Raw genomic sequence first — 22,521 nt, forward strand, 5'->3', positions numbered from 1 at the left:
CCCGCTCCTACCGCTAAGGGGGATTCAGGACAGGGTAGTTTCCAGAGGGTGGGTAGGAGAAGGGAGCGTCTCGGACATTTCTCAGGAGCTTATGGGGTCGGAGGAGACGCAGACCGAGGAACTGATGTGCAAGTGGGAGGAGGAGCAGGGAGGAGAGATAGAGGATGGTCCATGGGCGGACGCGTTGAGTAGAGTCAACACGTCCGCAACATGTGCCAGGCTCAGCCTGTTACAATTTAAGGTTGTTCACCGGGCTCATATGACAGTGGCCCGGCTGAGCAGATTCTTTGGGGTGGAGGACAGGTGCGCAAAATGTGCGGGAGGACCAGCGAACCATGTCCACATGTTTTGGACATGTCCAAAGCTTAGGGGATTTGGGCAGGGGTATGCGGATGACATGTCCACGGTGTTAAAAACAAGGATGTTTTTATGAGTCCAGAGGTGGCGATTTCCGGGGTGTCAGAAGACCCAGGAATCCAGGAGGAGAACGAGGCAGACGTTCTGGCCTTTGCTTCCTTGGTAGCCCGGAGACGGATACTATTAGCTTGGAGGGACTCAAAGCCCCCGAAGTCGGAGACCTGGCTATCGGACATGGCTAGCTTTCTCTGCTTGGAGAAAATCAAGTTTGCCTTGAGAGGGTCACTGTTGGGGTTCACCCGGAGGTGGCAACTGTTCATCGACTTCTCTGCGGGAAATTAATCGGCGGGGGGGGGTCCATAAGGGTGGGACCTGTACGAGAGGTAATTGGCTTTTGCACTATGTTTATGGTTTCATGTATATTGTTTATTTTGTTGTTACTATACTGAAAATACCTCAATAAAATGTTTATTTTTAAAAAAAAATAGGCGAGCCTGTTTCCTATTTTTTTTAAAGACAGTTTGAGATCTATATACATTTTTTTAAAATAAATTTAGAATATCCAATTAATTTTTTCCAATTAAGGGGCAATTTAGTGTGGCTAATCCTGCACATCTTTGGGTTGTGGGGCGAAACCCATGCAAACATGGGGAGGAATTGCAAACTCCACACGCACAGTGACCCAGAGTCGGGATCGAACCTGCGACCTCGGCGCCGTGAGACTGCAGTGCTAACCACTGCACCGCTGTGCTGCCCGAGATCTATATACATGATGAAAAAGCAGGTTTTACTACTAAGGAAGTTGTTTTTATATTGAATCCTCACTAACATCACTGTCAAGGTTTTCTTTTTGGTTCCTAGCCATTGTCCATTCTTATTTAAAAATATGTTGATTCTCCTTTTTCACATTTCCCCCCAAATTTACACCCAACAATAATTAGTAATGAATGCAATGTCAACCCCCATATCAACAACTACAATCCCATCCTCCCAACAAACCCCCAAACATTAGCCAGCATGTTAGCATAAACAAATAACAAAAAGGAATCAGGAATCACCCATAGCCACCATTAACACATACAGACCCCTCTCCCAACTCCCCCCCACCAATGTTCGATGTAATCCAATTCTCGAAAGTGCATAATGAATAACGCCCATGAATTGTAGAACCTCTCCATCCTTCCCCTCAGTTCAAATTTGACCTACTCAAGAGTCAAGAATTCCAGCAGGTCCCCCCGCCACACCAGGGCACAGGGTGGAGAGGTTGATCTCTATCCCAACAGCATCCGCCTTCGGGCAATTAACGAGGCGTAAGGCTACAACATCAGCCTCCGCACCTGTTTCCAACCCCAATTGGTCCGACACCCCGAGGGCCCGGGTCCAGTTTCATGTGCACCACTTTAGAGATTACCCTAAAATCTCCTTCCCGTAATCCTCCAGCTTTGGACGGGATCAAAACACATGAACGTGGTTTGCAGGACCCCAGCCATTGTCCATTCTTATTGTACTTTTCTTTGTTCCTCTAATTCTAGGATGTTCCCTACCTGGACCTGGCTCCATATATGCCAGAATATTACAAGCCACAGCACTTGTTGGACTTTGAAGAGCGTCTGCCCAACTCTGTGCATGGTTCCGACAGCCTCTCGCTCAATTCTTTCAACTCCGTCACCTCCACTAATTTGGAATGGGATGATAGTGCCATTGCACCCTCCAGTGAGGGTAAGTTCCAAGCTTTTTGCTGTATCCAAGGTGTCCTCATTATAAACCCCTTTCTTTTACACGTATTCATGGTTTTACGCTAAAAGACTTGTGGGTGTTCTGGCTGTGAATAGGTTGGAACATTTTGTGGTGTGTGAAGAGTCAACCCCTCCATCTGTATTTAAATCTAGTATTTCCCCATCCTATTCATGGTTCAGTGACCGTACTTGAAAATGGATGTTGGACAAGTATGGGATTGGGCTTGTCTGGGATGCCCTCATCTGTAGTGATACAGGCATTTGGCCAAGGTCCTTGACTGGTATTTGAAATCATAATGCAGTAAGAGTCAAAATATTCAGGAGCTAAATGGAAGGCTATTGATCTGTCTTGCTCTGACATGCTTTACATTGCCTTTCAGAGGGACGGATTGAGGGAGCTCGGTAAGATAATGGAAATTCTCTCTATTAATTCTTGTTTCAGCAGGGCCCCCAAAGAAACAGTCTGAAACATAGAGCTAGAAAATTACTTATTGGAAGATCTCACACAATCTCCCCGTCATCCTGATGAATGAGGACATGCATGTATGGCATGAATAACTGAGCAAGTCAATTGAGCAATTAAAAAACATATATATCTTGTACAGAGAAGACCATATAATCATGTGTTAATCAGCACCAGTCATAATTAAATGAATAGTCGGTGAAGTGAAAATGTAGGCATCCTCAATATGACCTTGAAATTCATATCATGCAGATGATTCAATAGGTAATAACTTGAATATATCCCGCATGGAGGAGCACATGTATAGATTGCAAGGAAGATGTGGTTTTGTAGTTGAAATGCTTCTAAAGCTAATGGTGGACAATCCATCACAAGCATGGGTCGCAATGTGATATCTGCTGTGCTTTTGCAATGCAGTAACTATCCATATTCTTGAGCCATTGACTTGCTTTTATAAATCACATGGAGATTGATTTTACTTAATTACAGGTAAAATCCATTTTTTGCAAAATCAGTCGAGGCCAGGTTCATTCCGGAAACTAGGATTTTGCTTAAAACCAGGAATTCTTCAGCCTAATCGTCCCTATCAGCAATATGACCCGACATGGAGGCTGTGCTGCAGGACTGACCAGTCACAGGAAATTTCAATTGAGGATGCCTGTTAGTTTATATAAAGGGTGAAGTTTGAGGAAAGAGCAAAAGGTTGGTCAACAGTTGAGATTTAAATTAGAGACATGAGGGATGAAAAAGGTGAGATGTTTGAGAAGGGCAAACGTGCACAATGGGCAGCCGATCTAATAATCACCCACTTTGCAACACTTTCTGAGATCAAATTCAAAAGGATGAGTATCTGCAGCCAGAGCCTTCATGGAGGAAACACCATAAAAAGATGCATGAACTAATCCTTGAATTAGAACAACAGCATAGAACTGAAAGACAGAGCACAGATAGACAACGTCAGGTTTCAGATTCCTGCCTTTAAAAAAGGAGCTCTGACAGTTCCTGAATGATTATGGTGATGATGAGTATTTTTAGTGGTAACAATAATTCAGATGAAAAAGGATGGTCAGGTAGCTGTATAAACAACATTGTTTTAATATTCTCTCTGATTAACGTGGCCGGTCAGAAAGGAGTTAGTGGAAGAGGTATCATTTTAACAAGGCAAATACTCCTAAGCCCTCTGCAGTAAGTTCAACAGTCTCTAGTTATTTTTTAAAAGTACATTTTAGCCTGTGACTTGAACGCTTCAGCCGGTATAAATCGACCCATTATAAAAAGGAGACAAACGAAAACCTGTCCGCAAAACCAGCATTTCCGGTAAATTGGTACTGCGTAAAAACGGGATTTACCTGTGCAACTTGTTAGATGCTTGAAGGTTGATCGATCTGCAGACCTGATTTCATTGCAAGTAATAGGGTCGAGCTGCAAGGAGAGAACACAAACAAAATCTGGGGTTATATTTCCTAAAATTTCAAAGGTTATGCAGTGATTCAATTGAAGTTTTAAGATATTAAATGGAACATGTAGGGGAGTTTGGGAGAAAGGATTTCCGCTCATTGCAGAGTCTAGGACCAGGAGACATTGTCAAAATATGTGAGCCAACCGTTTCAGAAGTGAAATTAGGAAACGCTTCTTCGCACCAAGGCTAATAGAGGTTTGGAGCTTTCTTCCTCAAATAATAATTGGCACTAGATTAATTAATTCTAAAACTGAGATTGATAGGATTTGGTAGCCAACGGTATTAAGGTAAATGGGCAAAGGCAAGTAAATGGGGTGAGTTTGTAGATCAGTCCTGATCTCATTAAATTGTGGAACAGGCTTGGGGAGCTAATGGCCTACTCCCTTTCCTATCACAGATGAACATTTGTCGTGTCACAGAATTTGTGTAACATACCCTGAGAAGCATGCTTGGTATTGCATATGCTTATTCTGTGCTGTGGAGAATAACTGCCTAATAGTAATCGCTGGACGCAGATATAGTTAGAACTACTTTTACTGGAGGTTTACATATGGCATGCAACCTTCAGCATCAAGAAGATCAACTTAATATCTATTGTGAGAGATGGACCACCATGTTGTCTAATCACAAATAACTACTGCCACCAGCAGGCAATCCAAGTCTAATCTGACCAATCAAGGAATACTTGCTGTCCTGCTGGTCATGCTGCAGAAAAAAAACACCTTTTATTGCTTTGGCCTCAGTACAATCCAAGCCACGCAAACCAGTGGAACTGGAAGAGTTTGCGGCACAGTGGCAGAGTGGTTAGCACTGCTGCCTCACAGCACCAGGGACCCGGGTTCAATTCCGGCCTTGGGTCACTGTGTGGAGTTTGCACATCCTCCCCATGTCAGCGTGGGATTCCTCTGGATGCCCTGGTTTCCTCCCACTGTCCAAAGATGTGCAAGTTAAGTGGGTTGGCCATGCTAAACAAAAATTGCCCCTCAGTGTCCAAAGATTTGTAGGTTAGATGGGGTTATGGGGAAAGGGCAGGGCAGTGGGCCTTGGTAGGAAGCTCTTCAGAGGGCTGGTACAGACTTGATGGGCCGAATGGCCTCCTTCTGCACTGTAGGGATTCTATGGAATCCAAAGTCCATGGAAAATGACTGGAGCAGCACCACAAGAATTGTTACTGCTTCATCATGCTAAATACATTAATCTACCAAGTATACCAATGGCAAACACTGATGTATCACTCAAGCCTGTGGAGCTCTGAAAGTTTCATCACTTAAACCTTTGACCCTTGAATGCAAAATTAGGAAGAAACTTGATGAAGCAGTGTGGTAGAGCCAAGCATTAGGCCTATGAAATGTTTATTATTGACGTAACAATGCAGTTTCTCCTGGATTTTCTTTCTAAATGTTTCAGTTGTCAGATCCTCGTGGGACATCAGTTTTTGTTCTAACTTTTGATCCACACTCATTTTGCCTCCTGAAGCACACGAGTTTCTAGTGTTCACTACATGGATCATGTTTACTTTCAGTTAACAGCAAATGCCAGGGTAAATGAGGTTCACATTATGCATTATACACCATCAAGTGTAGTGTTAACCAAAACTTTTCTGGGAGTGTTGCTCACAACTTTAACATGAGCACCCACACCAAATTGGCTGGGAAAGCAATTTTGCTCCCACTGGCCTGTACTGTATCTTTCTTCACAAATTATGAAAGGCACCATCCTGTGCTTCATTATCAGTCCTGCAGTATAAATGGGAAGTTTTTAAACTGCCAAGAGCTACAGCTGGTGCTCCTGTACTGCCAGGAAACAACTCTGCAGCATTAGTCAGCAAGATTTTGTTTTGTATGTTTAGATCTCAGCTGTTTCTGATCTGCTAACTGGAAAGTGGTTAGCAATGCAGGAAGAGTGAGTTATAACCTGTAATAAACAGGCAAGGAATATACTAACCACTTATTTCAGCAGAAAAAAAACAAAGCATAGTCGGAAGATGGTGCAGATTACTGGAGAATTAAAGACTTTTTTATTACTGAAAACATACACTTGTTTATAATTGGAGCTGTCACGCAGGGGCATGAAAGGATAGATGGCTGGAAGTAGGAGTCCTTCACCCCCCCCCCCCCCCCCCCCCACACACACACACACACACGCTCCAAAATGTATGATGTTGCTGCCTGAAGTTAATTGATGGAATTAGATAGCAGTGTGAGCCCAAACACTCAGAAGACATGCCTATGGCTACATTTTGGCATGGATTGGTTCTTTGTCTTGAACTTCTCTTCCCCTGTTGGCATGTGCCAGCTACTAGGTAATTCTTCAAGCTTGTTAAACTTGAACTTTTCAACAAACATTAAGATATTTTTGTTAGTAAGTTATAAGACAGCATAACCCAGTAGGCAGTCTCTGCATAGCGTGAACATCTTTACATTTGTTCCTGCAGTGAATTGGAGTGACAGCAATCTGACAAGGCCTCTCATAGGTATGTCTTGCTCTTTGATTGGCAGGCGGCTCGCCAAGTAACTGAAACATTTTCTGTTCCTGTGCTGTGGATCACTTATGAAGTAAGGCTTGCAGAGCTGAACTTGTTGCCATAAGAGAAAACATGATTTGAAGTGGGAGAGGTACATTTTGGTTAAAATGCTGAGATTGTTATTGAATTTCAGGTCAGCACAAAGCCTGAATAAAGCTTTACATTATTCACGCAAGATAAATGACCTTGGTGAGGAACTGAAGGATGCAGAAACATGCAGAGCAATAGGCCATTATGAGTTAGCATTTTCAGGATCAAGATCTCAAAATTGTGGGTTGAATCAATTTGGATGAAATGCCAATTGACTTTGCAATTTGGGGTTTAATTTAATTCATTCTTGGAAATGGGCACTGTTAGCATAGCTAGCATTTATTGCACTTCCCAAGAGATGTTGGTGTTGAGTCTGCGGCCAGTCTGGTGTAGGAACGCCCGCTGTGCTTTTGGGGAGTTCCCGGGATTTTCTCCCAGCAGACTGTAGGATTCTGTACTCTGCTTCTCGACCAGAGAGTAATGACTGAATTATCAGGGTGTGGTTTGGAACCAACTGCACCACACCCAATGAATACTGATTGTTGTGAGTTCTCACTGCTTAGTACAGGCATTAATATTAAGTGCGCTAGATTTACATTGGCTAATTGCAGCTCTCCAATTTCAAATGCTGCATGTACTTTGCATCTCAAATCGTTGCTGGACTATGGAATGTAGAGCACTGGGGTTAGGAATAGTGATGTTCCAACATTGCTATGTGTTGGCAGACTATATTAGTGCTGATGAAAGATTGGTGACCGGCAGGATCCATATCAGCTGGGAATGCAGTTTAATTGAGCAATAATCTACAGCTAATGTAGAGTGGAGGCTCAGTGGACTTCTTAAATATCAATGCCACGCCACAATATATGTACAAGCAAGTTGGTACCCAACGGTGTACTTTAAAATACTCGATATTTTGAAGAAACAGTGGTATTTTCTCTTTTTCTGTTATCCACGGCGAAGGATGTGATATTGAAATAGAATATTTTACACTTCAGTACTGTATGTCAGGTTAGACACCATAAATCTCTTCCACCTGAACCAGAGTGGCACTTTCCTTCCCCTTTACCTGCCATTCCATGGCCTTTAAGTGAGGTTACCAATTGGGGGATAGTGTTTTTGCATTTTATCATGTCTCAAGCTCGGTTCAGATGGAGTCTTGTGCCCAATAAACAGAGAATTTTCATTCCAGCTTTCTGGTTTTGAACCCAAAGGAACCAGAGTGGAAAAGCAACATTCACTTCCTCAGAGGGGTAGGCGCCCCATCTCGAGAGTATTCAGCACTTTTAAAAGGATGGTTTGAAGGCAATTGAAATGTGGAATTGTCTATGGGTATTGCTAGAATAACTGTCAATACCTTTATCATCTATATATGACACTGATTTCATCTCATGCTATTTGAATATGACACCATGACTTCCATTGTTACAGATTTTGTTTTTGTTTTGTGTTTTTTTCTCGTCCTTTCATTATAGATTATGATTTTGGAGATGTCTTTCCTGCACCACAGTCCATACCCAGCACAGACTGGGAAGGTGGGACTCTCTCAGGCTTGTGTTGCTGTCTACTGCATGCTCTGTCCCTAACGCTATCTGTCTCACTCACTGCATGCCTGCCAGGGCTGCTTCAAGCGGTTGTGTTCATGTGCATTTGGTGAAAGTGTGTCAGACAGAAAAAATGGCTGGAAATCATGAACTGAAATCTTTAGCATGATCATACTTCATAATTCTGTTGTGGTGGGTTTCACATTGAATCAGAGCTAGTGTAATCTAGCTGTCTTGCAGAAATCTTAATTGCGACACGTGTTTTTTTTTTTTTTGTTGATAAATGCAACCGTAGTAGCTTCTCTTGCATTTCAAGAAAATGTATTTTTTAATTCCATTGTGTAGCGCAGAACTGTCACTAACATCTCAAACAGACAACTAGAACCTGGCAGCCATTGGGAGGACAAAACCAGATCTTGACCGTACGGAGCCACCCTATTAATTGGCATAGGTTTGTTAAAGAAAACCTCTCTCACCTGTAAGAGTCATTTAGTAATCACTAATGTTCCCCAACTACTAAAGACCAACAGATTGAATAATGTGATTTTGATTGCTGCTGTACTTTGGATCACCAAGAATAACGTTCAGGGATTATTTTTTTCACTTTGGATTTACTCCTGCCTCATTAGTTGTATTTTTAATGTAGAACTGCTACACAAAAGTTTAGAAACCTGAGTCTCGCTTAACATAATGCAGCATCTGTTTCAAGTCCTTTTTCTTACGTTGAAATAAGTCCAGCTTACCAATGGTAAGAATCTATATGGACGCAGTTCCTTTTAAGATGTTTTTTGGTGTGACTGTCCTTTATGCAGTGTGGCAAAATAACCAACCTGGACTGACCCAAGAAGTTCCCTAAAACCACTCGTGTACAATCACACCCTCTGCTGTGTTTTTGTTTTCTTTCTCCCAATCTAATCCACATTTCGCATCATTGGGACTTAATCTTTGTTATGAAGAGTAACTGAATCTTCATCATGCCGTCTGTCAAGGCATACGTTGTTATGCTCAAACTCTTTGCCATATAGAACCATCTGGTAATATGGATTATGGTTTTTCAAGGACCAATGTCCTTCTAGGAGGGAATGAGGTAATTCCATCATTGGGTGTATCATCAAACTAGAGTCGCACACTACCAGAAAGAAACGGTACCACTAGATTTTCATTCACTCTGCTTCAGTTCTGCTTCCTGTAAATGTTTTGAAAACTCTGCCCAGCTTGGTGTTGGGTGATTCTAGGTGTGAGGATTGAGATTCTTGGTCATCAGTCAACCCTTGGCCTTTACTGGTACCAGAGCTAAGAACTTTCCTCCTCCAATTGCTTGCCCTTTCTCAACATCCCTCCCCTCAACTATCTCCTTGTCCTTTTCACTTGGCTTCAAAGAGGTTAAATAGTTTACAACCTGCCAGATAATGGCTGGCGTTTTATGTTGTGGGAGCTTCCTTGGTCAATGTTTTGATTCAGCTGTAAGTAGGAAATTATTTAAATTGTGATATGCTTGGAATGCCAGTAGATTCTGCAACCTATCCTTTGAAGAAAATGTCTTCCCGTACTCCTCACCATTGAGGCATTCTCATCCTGGCGTTGTAGCATCAGCACTGGCCACCAGTAGTGGTGGTGCTGCTGCGCTGCTGGCCCTGTGATTGATTGGGCTGACAGCCCTGGGAATGGGTGACTATTCTCCACTGGATGGCAGGCCTGGCAAAGGCCTGTTAATTGACCACTGCTGCCAGCCCAGTGTCACACTTGCTACTCGAGCAGCTCCTTGGGAAAATTCATCCTTAAAAGAAGTCGGTGAGTGGAATCTATTTTGCATTCTGTTATTTATCTAGCTAAACTGACTGTGATATCTGGAGTGGGACTTTTTATTGGATCTGTATTGCTTTTGTTTATTGGATGTCATGGATCTCTCATTAGACCTGAAATGTGACTGAACCCTGAACAAGATGTCTTATTTGGATGGGAGCCCTCTACTTCCACAGAAGAAATCAAAGCAACTAGATTCCTGGGACAGGAGAACTTCTTTGTTCAGAATTCTGGGTAGTTAATCTTATCATGCAGGTGTTAAGTGAGTGGATGTACGATCCTAAGTGTAGGTTTACAGTAGCAGTTCTAAGTGATTATGGGAGATGAGCTTGACTGTACACTAATTTTCAGTCTTGCTTAAAACACTGCTTCAAATAACCCCATTCTCCTTGCCAATTTATTAATGTAAGAAAATATATACTTTAATTTAAATGAAAACCATCCCAGAAATAAACATTGGTTTCTACCCATTTTTGTATTTGTTTCTCATAGAGGGTGAATTGACCGACACAGTCAGCAGTTGCCCTCGATCTGGAACCTCAGAGAGTCTGCCATCAAACAGCAAGCCCAACACGAGGAGTCCAACCCTACGCTACAACCCCTTTAATAATGAGAAAGAGGAATGTCCGCAAACACCAAATGGCACTGTGGTGCCATGTACTGAGCCTGAGAGAGAGGAGAGCACACCAGATCTCCAGGAGAGCAGCACAGAGCTTGAAGTAATTAGGTCAGCCATTGTGATTGGGGCTTGACTGGGGAGGTGGGATTAACTTTCACCCCCTGACTCTTAAACAGATGGCGTTAACTTTTGCATGGCTTTGTTTGCTTTTAGGTATGTGATAGGGCATTGTCTTCCCTGTTGTCCTTGCCAATATTTAATCCCTCCACCAGCATCACATTAAAAAACAAATTCTGATCGCATTGCTGTTTGTGGGGGCTTGCTTTTTGCAAATTGCCTGCATTACACCAGTGACTATACTTCAAAATAAGTATTATGTTTTTCTTATTTGTTAATGGGATGTAGGTGTCGCTGGCTGAGCCAGCATTTATTGATCATCCCTAAGGGCATTTAAGAGACTGTGGGTCATGAGTCACATGTAAGGATGGCAGATTTCCTTCACATTAGTGAACCACGTGAGTTTTTAACAACAATTGACAATGGTTTCATGGTCGTCATTGGACTGTTTAATTCCAGATTGGTATTTAATTCAAATTCCACCAACTCCCCTGGTGGGATTCGAACCCGGGTCCTGGGCCTTTGCATTACTAGTCCGGTGACAATACCACTAGCCACTGCCAGTGAGCAGTAATTTGCTGTAAAGTGCTCTGGAATGTTCTGAGGTTGTGGGTGGTGCTGTATAAATGCAAGTCTATTTGTGCCACATCTAACAGCAGTAACCTCCTGGATCTGTGTAGACTAGTGTGTAAAGAGCTGTGGTCTTGAAACCATGAAATTCTACAAAGCTATCTGACCACTACTGAAATGTAGAACCCAATATGTTTGGAATTGAATGTAAATTCATGGTTTATTGTGCACTGAGTTAATATAACCATGTGCTACGCTGCTATACTGCCTTTGATATCTGCTGATTTTTATGTTTGCTTTCTGAATTGTTGTCCTTCCACAATAAAATGTGTAGTCAAAGGGACCTGTCTGAGATCTAGTAGAGCTCTGCCAATCTTAATTGGACAGTGCCAGTATTCCACTGAGTGCCGGGTGGCAAAACACCTTGGGAATAAGGCTGAACCTTGATGACTTAAATTTAAAATTAATTCTTCCAACTCTAAAGAGTATTTTCACTTTGGTCTGTGAATTAGGGAGAGTTCAGCAGGAGCATGTCATTTGATTATTTTTCTTCTTTCCCTTGCTGTGATACAGATCCATTGATTCTGACTGCCCTCCAGTACTTTGTGCAGGAGCAGGAACTTTTACTCCAATTTTTCCCTCTCGATAGCCCTGGGTGCTGAGGTAGATTTTGTAGCAATGTCAATGCCACCCCCAGCTAAATTCAACCAACCCGGAACCTCATGCACTGTAAGATGGTATATTTCCCTCCTGAAACATTTGAGGAAGTTGCTGATTATAATTGTTTGTGATTTCAATTCCATAGATTGGCGAAGAAGAGGAGAACACCCAAGAAGAAGAGAGCAAAATCTGAGGAACAAATTCTTGATGCTAAAAAGGCAGATGTACAACTGTCAATGGAAGATGGTGCAAAGTCCAAGCAGGCCAGTGATGCTGAAGAACAGAATGATGAAATGGGTTTACAGAAATCCCAAGGGATTGCTGCTGGTGGGGAGGACTGCAACACCCAGGACAAGATGTTACAGTTGACGCGTAGGGAGTCTGATGTGGCTGACCCCCAGCCAGGTCTGCTAATTCCGCAGATGAAGGACACATCTATGAACAGTGTAGGGAATCCTTTGAGTAAGGTGATGGAGCAGCTCAATGGAACACTGGATGCCAACACTTGGACGTCAGGCAGTGATCATCCTGAGCAGCCCTTTCGGACTTCTGTCCCGGGGGAAGCCCCGGATGAACCTCCGTATAGCCAGTATAGTGAGCGGATGCCACCTGCCGTGGATTTCTACAGGTTTGCCCTTGAAAGTCCAGGTGCTGGTGCAACAGGTAGCTGCAACTATGACCTTGCAGGGGATGGCCAACCAGAGGATGTTTTTAGTGGCGATGAGGCTGCTGGCACAGAAACGTGCAAAGGAGAAAAAATCCCTGGTGCTGTAGAGGAACCAGGGACAACAGCGGAAGCTGCTGTCCCAGAGTGCCACAGAAAAGAAAATGCAGAAGCCCTTTCAGAACAAGTTAAGGAGACTGATGTTGAAACTGGCAAGGTATCGGATACTAGCATGGAACAGTTGGAAATTCAGACCTTGACCTCTGAGGATTCAGAGGAGGAAGAAAAAGCTCAAAGTAGCCCATCAGAACTAACTCATTCTGCTGACTTCAGGTAAAGTAATATTCTAACTGTATTTAGTCATAATTGGAAGTATAAGTATTTTCTTAAGTACAAAGGAAATTAAGTTTAGCACTTGCCGAATTGGAGCCGTAACTCTTATTAACTTCTGCAAACACTCAATGCAATCTCTTTGGGTTTAAGTCTTACATCTTTGTATTTGACATTGAAATATTCAGATCACAGCAAGTTGTATGATGCCCTTTAATGCCAATCTTCAATAGGTTGATTGTTCACAAAATTACTGGGCACAATTTCAAAACTTGCAAATGACACCATGTGGAAGTCTGGTTAAAAAGTAAGAAATTGTAGTAACAGATTTCAAGAGGACATAGGCTCGCGAAATGGGATGATGAAATGGCAGATGCAATTCAATTTTTTTTAAAAAGTTTAGAATATCCAATTATTTTTTTCCCCCCAATTAAGGGACAATTTAGCATGGCCAATTGACCTACCCTGCACATGTTTGGGCAGTAGGGGTGAGAATGTGCAAACTCCACACGGACAGTGTCCCAGGGCTGCGATCGAACCTTTGACCTCGGCGCTGTGAGGCAGCAGTGCTAACCACTATGCCATCGTGCCGTGCTAACAGATGAAATTCAATGCAGAAAAGTGAGGTGATAGAGAAGGCTAAACAGATTTGGTCAAAATGTTTACAGCCTTGAAGCATCCACATAAAATAATTGAGCAATTTCCAGTGGCCGAAGTGTCAATAACCAAAGGGCACGGTTTTATGGTGATTAGCAAAAGAACCAGAGGAAAAGTCTGTTTTTGCTTAACAGATGGTTAGGATTTTAAGCACACTGCCTGATGGGATGTTGGATACATGCTTTCACAGTAGCCTTCAAATGGTTCTGTGCTGTACTGGGGTTCGCAAGATTCGCAACTACGTTTTTCCCAGTTACCCTTTCCTCTTTTTTTTTCTTTCTCCACCTCCATCTCTATTTTGTGTCTGCCTCATTGTACTCCTGAGTTGTCCATCTCTGGATCCCAAGTTCTGATGTTTAGGCTGCTGAACAACTTATCCATTGATCTGTGTTGTCATGCAGGAAGTGAGAGCAGCCTGTGATGACAAATCTGTGCTGTTGTCATTCTGGAAACTGCACTGTGTAAATTTGGAACAGAACAGCGGGAGATCAAATTTGTCTTTTTTTTCCCCTGTGGCATGTTTTCTCTGGTGGAGATATCTTTTAACGTATAATTTCTGATGTTTATCATATATCAAGGAAAATCTGTTGGGCTTCACTTGAGACTCACCCTCCGGTAATTGTTATAGAGTTAAATTCACAATTTGTTCAGTGGTGAGGTGATGTGACGTGCTCTTGTTAATTGTCAGGCTCCGGCACAGCTGTTCATTTTAATTTTCTTCTTCATGCCTATAAATCTTTGTTTCTTCATTTCTCTCCAAACTTGAGCCTTTTTTTAAGAAAGGTCCAGTCTGAAGCTTTGCTGTTAGCTTGCATGTGTTTCATGTTCACCATTCTGTTTCCCTTGTCTTCCAGGATAATACCTTCTATTGTGAACTAAACGTCTGAAGCTGGCGATTGAGCCAGGAGTCGATCATCAAGCCTGCTTCAGTTTTATTACGTTTTAATCCTGATTTCTCTGCCATTCCACTATATCCCATAATACCTCACTTGATTCAGCAACTGGAGCTGTTTATTCCAAGTTTTTAAGCAATACTTTGTGTGACGATTTTTCTCTCTCTCCATTTTTCTTTTAATCAGTTTGATTTGAATAAAAGGATGGCAAAGTGTTTTGCAACCGCTGTTGGTGCAAGTGGAGGCATCAGCCTTGTGATTTATGTTTCTGTCCTTTCCCTCAGGGTTGACAATAATCTGCTGCTTCTACTGATGATTCACGTTTTCAAAGAGAATGAAGAGCAACTCTACAAAGTAAGGAAGCTGGGTCGGGACCACAGTAGACAATCTGTCTGAATTTTGTTTTAAATTAAGTATAAACATCCTGATAGCTGACTGGATAAGTGCACTGTTTGGTGATGTACTGGTGTATGATAGTTGAGGGAGGTGCCAAATTCATTGTCTGTGCTGAGCATAACTAGAGTAGCAGTGGATGCACTGCCCTTGATTTCAACAGCCTGTGTTAGAGAGGTCATTCATTACCGCTTCTGATTGCTATCCAGTAACCCAAACTGGAATTGTGGATATGGGATGAAGACCAGATCAGGTTGAAATGTCTTGCTGCACTTGCACAGTGCAAATGACACCTTGGATGAGGGACTGGGTAGCTGCTAGTACCAAGGAGCCGGGTACAGATGGGAAATGATTAAACCATGTTGAGTGCTCGAAGGAGATTGGCTGCCCTCTGTGTGGGTAAGAGGATCCCCTTTAATATCTCTGATTTTCCGACTATAGAGTCTCAGATACTTTCGCAAAGCAAAATGGGAAATAAGCCAGTGGGTCATGAAGGAGGAAAGCTCTGGTGCGGTGGTTAGCACTGGGACTACGGCGCTGAGTACCCTGGTTCAAAACCCGGCCCTGGGTCACTGTCCGTGTGGAGTTTGCACATTCTCCCTGTGTCTGCGTGGGTTTCACCCCCACAACCCAAAGATGTGCAGGATAGGTCAATTGGCCACGCTAAATTGCCCCTTAATTGGTAAAAAAAAAAGAATTGGGTACTCTAAATTTATTTTTAAAAAATAGAAACTGGAGCAGCACGGTGGCGCAGTGGGTTAGCCCTGCAGCCTCACGGCGCCAAGGTCCCAGGTTCGATCCCGGCTCTGGGTCACTGTCTGTGTGGAGTTTGCACATTCTCCACGTGTTCGCGTGGGTTTTGCCCCCACAACCCAAAGATGTGCAAGGTAGGTGGATTGAACATGCTAAATTTCCCCTGAATTGGAACAAATGAATTGGGTACCCTAAATTTATTTTTTAAACAAATTAGAAACTGAGCAATGGGAATCGGGCAACAGGAGGACAAACCTGAATCAGTCGAAGAATACATCCATGGGCAGACATGGCCTAATGTTGCTTGGGTGGCAAGTAAAAGGGGACATTATTTCAGACCCTAATGATTTGTTGTATGCAAGCAGTTAGGGTCGTGTCTCTGTGCAAAGGATTTTTAAAGTTGCTTAAAAACCTGGAAACTCTGCTGATCCAGATATCAAGCCAGAGCTGGTTAACTGAAGTATTGTTCACATAAAACTGTTCTATTATTGCTCAATGTCACCAGCCAGGCAGTTAAATGGAGTTGTCAGTTATTTATGGTAGGCGTTCTTTTTTGACAAAGCACCGCATACTTCACCAATATTCTGTTTGATTTTTTCCTTTCTCTTTTTCAATCTCTGCTCCTCCGGTGTCTCTTCCTAGATGATGCGGATGTGGACGGGTCACATGGAGGGGAATCTGCAGTTGCTCTTTGTGCTCTTGACTGACTGTTACATCTACCTATTGAGGAAAGGTAACTCTATCTGTTGCTGATGGTGTGGCAGGCGGGAGTTGGGTGTTTTACTCTGAGTGAAACAATATCACCTTGGAGACCAAATCCCATCTCTTTGGTGGTGTGAAAGCTTCGCACTAATGTGTTTAAGGTGATCAAATAAGTCATCCTTTTTTACCATTTACTTCAGCCTTTTGCAGAACACGTTCCACAGTCCTGCTGTCTTTTCAGTTTAGAAGCAAAAGTCTGTGGATTTGGCCACAAACACTTTTCGGGGCGGGAATGTCCGTGTAACCGTGGCTGCGAAGGCAGCCCGCCGTTGGCCGGCAGCGGGATCTTCTAGTCCTGCCATTGTCAACGGGGTTTCCCATTGAATGCACCCGTCACCCCCGTTGCTGGCGGGAAACACATGGCGGTTGTGTGCCTTAATCTGCACAGGAAGATCCCACCGGCATGAACAGCTGGAAAATTCCCACCTTTGTTAATTATTTGGCTGGCGCAAATAATGGCAGCTCTGTTTTCTGTATTGATCACAGCTATTTCTCAGTCCAAGGCTAAGACCAAATGTGGGAAACAACCCAACTTTCAAAAGGAAAAATGTTTGTTATCCTCCATGAATGAATACCCTGCCATGACCATATTGAGATCACTTAAGTGAGATTTTCTTTTAAAGATAGACTGACACCCATGGAGCTGGACAGAGCAAGAATCTGTGTCTTAAATTCAGGTGGGGGAAACAAGGGGCTTGCAAAAGAAAAACAGCACTTCAAAATTTTGTTGGTTGCGATGCCATTGTGTGTAAATAAGAAGAGCACTATTCAGATTGTCTCCAAAATACAACTTAATGTTATACACGGATGGAATTGTGTAAAGAAGAAGCTGTTTGAGCTGTTGCAGTACAAAGTGTGCTGTGAATTGGAATTCCCTGTCTAACGCAATCTGTTGGTCTGTACAGGAGCTGCAGACAAGCCCTATGCAATGGAAGAAGCAGTGTCCTACAATGAACTTGATTACATTTCGGTGAGTTTGCTGCAGAATGCACAGATGTTGATTGTCAGCCAAGGATGGTACTTAACTTAGTTAGGGGTGCCCTTGCCTTTTTATTTCTGCACCTCGCCAGCCCCCTCCACCCTAATATCCCGCCAAGGCTCTCTGAGGAGCTGGGACCGCTTGTGCTGGGCATGCAGGCTTGCTGATACCTGCAGGATTGAATGCCAAGAAAGCTGTGCCTTCAGGATATAATTGATTGGGGAAAATGGCTGTAAAATTGTTATGTGTAAGGGGCACATTACGGTGGTGCAGTGGTTAGCACTGCTGCCTCACAGTGCCGAGGACCCAGGCTCGATCCCAGCCCTGGGTCACTGTCCTTATGGAGTTTGCACATTCTCCCGTGTCTGCGTGGGTCTCGTCCCCACAACCCAAAGATGTGCAGGGTAGGTGGATTGGCCACGCTAAATTGCCCCTTAATTGGAGAAGAAATGAATTGGGTCGTTTAAATTTTAAAAAGGGTTTTGTCTGTGCCATGCATAACAGTGACTTGTGTGTGCCATGCATAACAGTGACAAACCTGTCTGTTAACGTACAAATGTTTTTTGTGAAGCTGCAACAGTTATCAGCTGTGTTGGAGAGAAGGACTGCTGCCCAGTGGGTTGGCTGAAGGTAGAGTACCGCGTAGTTCTAAGAGATTACACTGGGAATTATAAGAGAATACTGTTACATTGTAATGTATGCCTGGATGTTCTCAAAAGGATGAACACAATTCTTTTTTTTCTAGCTCCTGCACATCTAGAAAGCTTTCATAAAGCTATGCAGTACACCATGTAAAAGCAGATTTCATTCTGTTCACTTTGATCTAATTTTACAAAGCCACTTTAATTTTTTTAATGAGCAGGAAAATAAAGATCCTACAAAGCCTCATAGTAGAGCATTACAAATGTAACAGTAATCTCTTGCAATTCCCAGTGTAATTTTTCCCTCTGTTCCTCACTTGGGTCAGTTGTGGTGTTGGATACTCCAGCCTGTGATCTGCTGTGATTCACTCACTCTTCACTGTTAAAGGTGGGGCTCGGTCAGCAGACCATTCAGCTTGTCTGCACCAATCGGCGGAGGCAGTTCCTACTTGACACAGCGGATGAATCTCTTACAGAGTAAGTGCAAGTTGTGGTAATCATAAATAGATAGTACATTACCTCTATATTCCTTCCCGAACCAAACATTGTGACATAAATCGTCTATATTAAATTCAGCTGTCACATATGTTGAGCCCCCCTTTTGATTCCTGTGTTCATACAAGGTACCTCTGTATGTTTGAGTTTGAAATATATATTGAAGATGTCTGCTGCTTTCAGTCAAGCTCCATTATATTATCTTAAGCCTCAAACATGATCTGTAATGATACTGCCATAAACCATTCTCACAGCTGACGTGTCACTAGCTTTTAATGCTTTTCTCAGAGTTTAGAGGTTGTAGATTAGGAGCAGAAATACAGCAATTTAGATCCACGAGCCTGTTCGGCCATTTATTGAGATCATGGCTGATCAGTCACCTAACTCCATCTTTGTCCGTTATCCCTTGACACCTTTGGTTAACAAAAATCTATCGACCTCAATTTTACATTTGATCTTGCATCATTTGTAGAACAGAGTTCCAAACCCCCCCTCAAACATTGCTTGTAGCATTGTTTCTTAATTCATACTGGGTGATGGCTTTTTTTTGTATATGGGTGGCAATCCAATAATCCAGGATTGAAGAAAATATCTGTCTGCAAAATGGTGAAGAAACTTGGTATGTGTACCATCTACTCAGGTATTGCTTTCAATGCCAGCCTGTACTGAGTTAGCTGATCTCAGCCAGAACTGTAAGAAGTGCTCTTGTCTCGGGCAGCACGGTAGCACAGTGGTTAGCACTGCTGCCTCACGGCGCCAAGGTCCCAGGTTCGATCCTGGCTCTGGGGCACTGTCCGTGGGGAGTTTGCACATTCTCCCCGTGTTTGCGTGGGTTTCGCCCCCACAACCCCAGGTTAGGTGGATTGGCCAGGCTAAATTGCCTCTTAATAGGAAAAAATGAATTGGGTACTCTAAATTTATTTTTAAAAAGATGTGCTCTTGTCTTATTTCTAGCTCCTAACTGCTATCCTGTGAACCCTGTTGGGCAGCATGGTAGCATTGTGGATAGCACAATTGCTTCACAGCTCCAGGGTCCCAGGTTCGATTCCGGCTTGGGTCACTGTCTGTGCGGAGTCTGCACGTCCTCCCCGTGTGTGCGTGGGTTTCTTCCGGGTGCTCCGGTTTCCTCCCACAGTCCAAAGATGTGCAGGTTAGGTGGATTGGCCATGATAAATTGCCCTTAGTGTCCAAAATTGCCCTTAGTGTTGGGTGGGGTTACTGGGTTATGGGGATAGGGTGGAGGTGTTGACCTTGAGTAGCGTGCTCTTTCCAAGAGCCGGTGCAGACTCGATGGGCTGAATGGCCTCCTGCACTGTAAATTCTATGAATTCTATGGTGATAATGTGTGTAAAAGTAAAGCAAAGTCGCCATAGTCCCGGATGACCATTCTCCCAGCTGACTTGTCACTAGCTTTTAATGCTTTTCTCCAGAGTTTAGAGGTTATAGAATAGGAATAGAAGTACACCACTTAAGTCCACGAGCCTGCTTAACCATTTATTCAGATCATGGCTGATCAGTGACTGATTTCCCCCCCCCCCCCCCCCCCTTTTGAGGGGGAGAGCTGACTGGTGGTGATTTAATCTGAGGATCACCACACCTCGGGCAAGAGGCAAGGTTGAGAAGGCAGGGCCTTCATGAATAATCTCATCGGTAAATAAAATAGATAATAAATAAATAATCTTTATTGTCACAAGTAGGCTTACATTAGCACTGCAATGTAGTTACTGTGAAAATTCCCTAGTCGCCACATTCCGGCACCTGTTCGGGTACACTGAGGGAGAATTCAGGTGACAAAAGAACAGAGAAACCTTGGGCTCAGCTGTGCTAATGTCCACCTCCACAAATAACACGTTGGCTTTCAAAGTCTGCACATGCTACATGGGAGAGGTATCTGTGGAACTCTATATCAATACAAGTCAACGTCTTTCGGACTGGACGGGAAAAATTTGGATGGGCAAATGAAATTGCTGATATATACCAATATGTATCATCAGTACCAACTGGCTTGTGGTTATAGTGTTGTGATTAATATACCTGGAATACTAAAGGAATGTGCCTGTAACTGAAGTTACCTTGTCTTATTTAATCACAAGTTTTATTTCCATGTCAGTTATACAGTGTATATTTTTATTTTCCTGATGTTTAGGTTTTTCCTCACTGCTTTGAGATCTGCCATGATTAAGGGCTGCAGAGAACCCCCATACCCCAGCATCCTTACAGATGCAACCATGCAGAAACTGGCACTAACCAAATTTGTGGCCCAAGAGTCAAGATGTGAGGTAATGTGGTAACAGCTGGATTATATTCTGCCTGATGGTGTCATGTTGGGTTTCTCTGCTGGTAAAATAGCAATACTAGTGTTTGCGATTCAATATTGAAGCAGCCTGTGCCCATACGCAGTTAGACCTGGGCAACATTTCATTGACTCGTACCGTTTGTACCACAGAAGTGGCAGGCAATGACCCTCTCCAACAAGAGATAATCCAACCATCTTCCAATGACATTCAGTAGTATTACCACCGCTGAATCCCCTACTACCAACGTCCTGGGGGTTAGCATTGAGCAGAAACTGAATTGGACCAGCCATATAAAATCTGTGGTTACAAAAGCAGGTCAGAGGCTGGAAATACTACGGAGAGTAACTCGCCTCCTGACTCCCGAAAGCCTACCCACTGTCTCTCTAAGACACAAGTTAAGGCTATAATGGAATACTCTGCACCTGCCTGGATGAGCAACACTCATGAAGCTCAACACCACTGAGGTCAAAGCAGTCCATTTGATTGACACCTCACCCACCACCTCCAACATCCACTCCCTGCACCGCCAACACACAGTGGCTGCCGTGTGTACCAGCTACAAAATGAACAGCAGAAACTCACCAAGGCTCTTACAGCATCTACCAAGCCCACAATCTCTACCACCAGAAGGACAAGGTGATGGGAACACCATCACCTGCAAGCTCCCTCCAAGCCACACCCCGTCCTGACTTGAAACTATCCATTCCTTTACTGTTGCTGGGTCAAACTCCTGGAAGCCCCTTCCTAACCTAACGGCATGGACTGCAGCAGTTCAAGAAGGTGCCTCACCACTACAATCTCGAGGGCAATTACGTATGTGCAAGAAATAATGGCCAAGCCAACAATACACTCCTCTATGAACGAATACATTTTTTAAAAGTCAAACAACACAAGAATGAGCACAAGGGCTACGGCTCCTTCAGGTCTTGTGATGGGAGGGGGACAGACAGGGTTCCATTTCATTTAAAATACCGATAATCTGACCTTAATGATGGGAAAGTGAGCGGAGATGGGAAAGAGAAATCAGGGGAGTGAGAATGTCTTTGAGAAACCAAGATGAGAGGCCAAGGCCTTTAGTGCAGCACTATCAAAGTTGTGGTAAATTAGCATTCATGAAGTAACAAAAGCTTGGTATTTTTTTAAAAACTTGGAGAAAATGAGAACAAGGGAGATGAGGGGCGAAATTCTCCCCCTAACGGCGGGATGTCCGCCGACTGGCGCCAAAGCCGGCGCCAATCAGACGGGCATCGCGCCGGCCCAAAGGTGCGGAAGGCTCCGCATCTTTGGCGGCCTAGCCCCAACATTGAGGGGCTAGGCCGACGCCGGAGGGATTTCCGCCCCGCCAGCTGGCGGAAATGGCGTTTGTTTCCCCGCCAGCTGGCGCGGAAATGCGGTGCATGCGCGGGAGCGTCAGCAGCCGCTGTCAGTTTCCCAGCGCATGCGCGGGAGCGTCAGCGGCCGCTGTCAGTTTCCCGCGCATGCGCAGTGGGGAGAGTCTCTTCTGCCTCCGCCATGGTGGAGGCCGTAGCGGAGGCGGAAGGGAAAGAGTGCCCCCACGGCACAGGCCCGCCCGCGGATCGGTGGGCCCCGATCGCGGGCCAGGCCACCGTGGGGGCACCCCCCGGGGTCAGATCGCCCCGCGCCCCCCCCCCCCCCCCCCCCCCAAGGACCCCGGAGCCCGCCCACGCCGCCTGGTCCCGCCGGTAAATACCAGGTTTGATTTACGTCGGCGGGACAGGCAATTCCTGGGCGGGACTTCGGCCCATCCGGGCCGG

At 44.0% G+C, this 22,521-nt stretch overlaps 1 protein-coding gene across 4 annotated transcripts in view; it reads left to right on the top strand.

Moving 5' to 3' along the window:
- The window catches only part of plekhm2 (pleckstrin homology domain containing, family M (with RUN domain) member 2), a 72,722-nt gene that overhangs the window by 29,274 nt on the left and 20,927 nt on the right, over positions 1-22,521 (top strand). For 2 of the 4 annotated variants that reach the window (XM_072478296.1, XM_072478298.1), the window contains exons 6-15: positions 1,890-2,076; positions 6,450-6,488; positions 8,045-8,104; positions 10,409-10,643; positions 12,028-12,879; positions 14,711-14,780; positions 16,215-16,305; positions 17,240-17,304; positions 18,343-18,431; positions 20,596-20,728. In XM_072478296.1, coding sequence (XP_072334397.1) covers positions 1,890-2,076; positions 6,450-6,488; positions 8,045-8,104; positions 10,409-10,643; positions 12,028-12,879; positions 14,711-14,780; positions 16,215-16,305; positions 17,240-17,304; positions 18,343-18,431; positions 20,596-20,728 — 1,821 coding nt within the window. The remainder of the gene's footprint in view (positions 1-1,889; positions 2,077-6,449; positions 6,489-8,044; positions 8,105-10,408; positions 10,644-12,027; positions 12,880-14,710; positions 14,781-16,214; positions 16,306-17,239; positions 17,305-18,342; positions 18,432-20,595; positions 20,729-22,521) is intronic. The other 2 variants (XM_072478297.1, XM_072478299.1) reach the window with 2 other exon arrangements.

The sequence above is a fragment of the Scyliorhinus torazame genome, chromosome 16, assembly GCF_047496885.1.
Source record: "Scyliorhinus torazame isolate Kashiwa2021f chromosome 16, sScyTor2.1, whole genome shotgun sequence".
Classification (NCBI taxonomy): domain Eukaryota; kingdom Metazoa; phylum Chordata; class Chondrichthyes; order Carcharhiniformes; family Scyliorhinidae; genus Scyliorhinus; species Scyliorhinus torazame.